The following is a 3,028-nucleotide window of genomic DNA, read 5'->3' as shown; positions in this document are numbered from 1 at the left end:
GTTAGGATCTTGCCCCTAAGGAAGTCATCCTGCAAAAGCTGACTTCCCCAGTGCCAATAAAAACTTCTTTTGCCAGCCTAACTTTTCAGGTATGTAAATTCATTTATGAAGGATCTGTACCTACCAGAAGGGGGTTCCCACAACTCTCTGTCCTGTGCTGAACCTCATCAATCCCAATTCTGCCAAGTATCTCACTTTTCATGTTCTTGGATCCCAAGCAGTGAGTCAGGAAGAACAATGGTTTGGGTTATATATGGTTTGGGTCATATATCCTGATCATATCTCTAGCTTAAACCCTAAAAAATTCTAGTATAATTTCTTAGGTTGTTAAATCCTGGTGCTGAGACGACCAAAATATTAACCTCTTCCCATAAGTTTCCTTTTCTTTCCTAATGACATAGTGACCCAGTTGTCAACTTCACCCATTCTGATCTATCTCATTGAATTCTTTCCTATTGTTTCCCCAGGAGGAAGAGATCCAGGATGACCTTGGCCATGAAGAATCAGACCACCGCAGTGACTGAGTTCATTCTGCTCGGTTTTCCCATCAGCAGAGAGGTGGAACTACTGTTCTTTGTGCTCCTTTTGCCCACATACCTGATGACACTTTTGGGGAACATCCTCATCATCTGTATTGTTGTATCTTACTCACGCCTCTACACACCCATGTATTTCTTCCTCTGTAATCTCTCCATCTTAGACATTCTCTTTACCTCAGTCATTTCTCCAAGGGTTCTCTCCAATTTGGCCACTGGGGATAAGACCATCTCCTTTGCTGGGTGTATCACCCAGTGCTATTTCTACTTCTTCCTGGGGACAGTGGAGTTTCTTCTGCTAACATCCATGTCCTATGACCGGTATGCTGCCATCTGTAACCCACTGAGGTATAGTACCATCATGAGTCCTTCTGTGTGCATTGGGCTGGTTCTTTTCTCATGGGTGGGTGGTTTCTTGTCTGTTCTTTTTCCCACCATACTCATCTCCAGGCTACCCTTCTGTGGTTCCAACACCATTAACCACTTTTTCTGTGACAGTGGGCCTTTATTGGCCTTGGCCTGTACAGATACGACATCCATTGAACTGATGGATTTTCTGCTGTCATCCACAGTCATCCTCATCTCCTTAATTCTCATTGGATACTCCTATAGTTACATCATTATGACCATCTTACGCATCCCATCAGCCAGTGGAAGGAAGAAAGCCTTTAACACCTGTGCTTCTCATTTGACAGTTGTTGTGATAGCTGGTGGAATCACAGTCTTTATCTATGTGACTCCCTCCCAAAAAGAAACTCTGGAGATCAACAAGATACCTTCAGTATTGAGCAGTGTGGTGGCCCCTTTTCTCAACCCCTTCATCTATACCCTGCGCAATGATACTGTGTGTGGGATACTCAGGGAAGTCTGGGTTGGTATCAGAGCTTCAACAGTCAAAAGAAGGAGGTCACTCCTAAAACTGCTGCCCCACAAAGGTCACTGACAGAGATTTGTGATCTCTTTCTTTCTACCTTAATAATGACCATTTTCTGATCCCTGAAAATGAATCTAAGGCACTTAGAAGTCTAGGACTGGGAGACACGACTCTTGACAAGAGCAGGTGCTCAGTTTGTGCCCTCCAATGGCTCCTATGGAGATGCTTGGAGGGTTGTGTCATCTGTGTCACATTCTGATCTGCTCCTCTCTCAGAGGCAATGCTTACTTAGGCTGGCCTTCCAGTCAGGGAACAACATTTTTAAAAAAATGTACCATCCTTCCTATTGAACAACAATGACAACAACAAATATATGTATGTATGTATGTATGTATCTTTTAAAACATTTTAAAGGTGTTTTAAAAATGTCTGTCATAGGAATTGTGGCTCTAGAATTGGAAGGTACTACAGCAGCCAACTGACCTGAACTCTTTCCTTTTTAAGACAAGGAAACTAAGACTTGACAAAGGTCACAGAAAGTTAAATGTCAAAGGTGGAATTTGAATCCAGATCCTTTTTCTTCAAATCTTCTTTTGCTGTAACATAACCTCCCATTAACTTCCCAATAGCTGCTCTTCTCTCATTGAGCCTTTTAAAACAAAGAAAAGTAAGCAAAAATATACATGCAGACCTTATTTGCAGGTAACAGCTTTATTATTTGAGCTTCTCATACATCCGACTGAGTTGGTATATTTGTTGGATGTAGCATAGTAGACAGAAGTCCCAAGGATAAGTTCAGGTTCTGAAACTTAGAGACATCACTTTGAGGCTTAGCTTTCTTATTTCTTTAAGTGGGGATGATGACATAATAACAATCTCATTGGGTTGTTTTGAAAGCAGCACTTTCCAAGACACAAAACATCCCATCAATAAGCGAGCATTTATTAAGCTTTTAATATGTTCCAGGCATTGTACTAGATGCTGGGAATATGAATAAAATGAATGGGGAAAAAATCCCTATTGACAAGGCACTCACAAGTTTCCTAAACATGAGCGATCATTATCTCTAGCTATTATTAGAATCCAACAGCTTAACCCACGCATGATACATTGTTTACCTTAATACACTTTTGTATTGATGGTAGACATTCAAAAAAAATTTCATGTTCCTTTCTCATACTTCCCCTAACTAAATTGCAAGTTTCTCAAGAACTGGTAACATGTTTTAAAGTTGATCCACTCTGTTCCATACTATGGAATCCTCTTCTGTTATTTCTTCAAGGGGGGAGATTCTGGATTTCTAGATCCATAGAGTTTTGCTCACTGAAAATGTACCCCGGAGCTTTAAACAAAATCCTTAATAAGCAACTCTCTGTAGATGTTTCCATCTCTACAGGATTTTTCAATCCCCAATTTTGGAAAATGTTGAAAAATTGTTATGGCAGAATTCCCAGCCTTGGCCAAGCTCATTCTTACTGTTTCTTGGCTCTGTTTGCTTCACTTTGGGCTCTGCTTATTCATTACTTCTCTCTCTGTTTCTGTCTCTGTCTCTCTATCTCTGTCTCTGTCTCCCTCTCCATCATCTTCTCCTTTGTAATGGGCTGAGGTTTGAGTTGAT

At 40.9% G+C, this 3,028-nt stretch overlaps 1 protein-coding gene across 1 annotated transcript; it reads left to right on the top strand.

Annotated features, from left to right (window-relative positions):
* Positions 1–475: 475 nt before the first annotated feature.
* LOC100929776 (olfactory receptor 6J1-like) lies at positions 476–1,747 on the top strand. The gene has a single exon (XM_003755856.3). It carries the CDS (start codon positions 484–486, stop codon positions 1,477–1,479), a length of 996 nt encoding a protein of 331 aa, XP_003755904.2. The 5' UTR covers positions 476–483; the 3' UTR covers positions 1,480–1,747.
* Positions 1,748–3,028: the final 1,281 nt, after the last annotated feature.

This window comes from Sarcophilus harrisii, chromosome 2 (assembly GCF_902635505.1).
Source record: "Sarcophilus harrisii chromosome 2, mSarHar1.11, whole genome shotgun sequence".
NCBI classification, from domain to species: domain Eukaryota; kingdom Metazoa; phylum Chordata; class Mammalia; order Dasyuromorphia; family Dasyuridae; genus Sarcophilus; species Sarcophilus harrisii.
The sequence above is the reverse complement of the archived record's forward strand: the minus strand, read 5'-3'. Positions and strand labels throughout refer to the sequence as shown.

Bases quoted from the DNA above. Each gene is read 5' to 3' on its own strand.
- LOC100929776 (XM_003755856.3), top strand. From the start codon at position 484: ATGACCTTGGCCATGAAGAATCAGACCACCGCAGTGACTGAGTTCATT.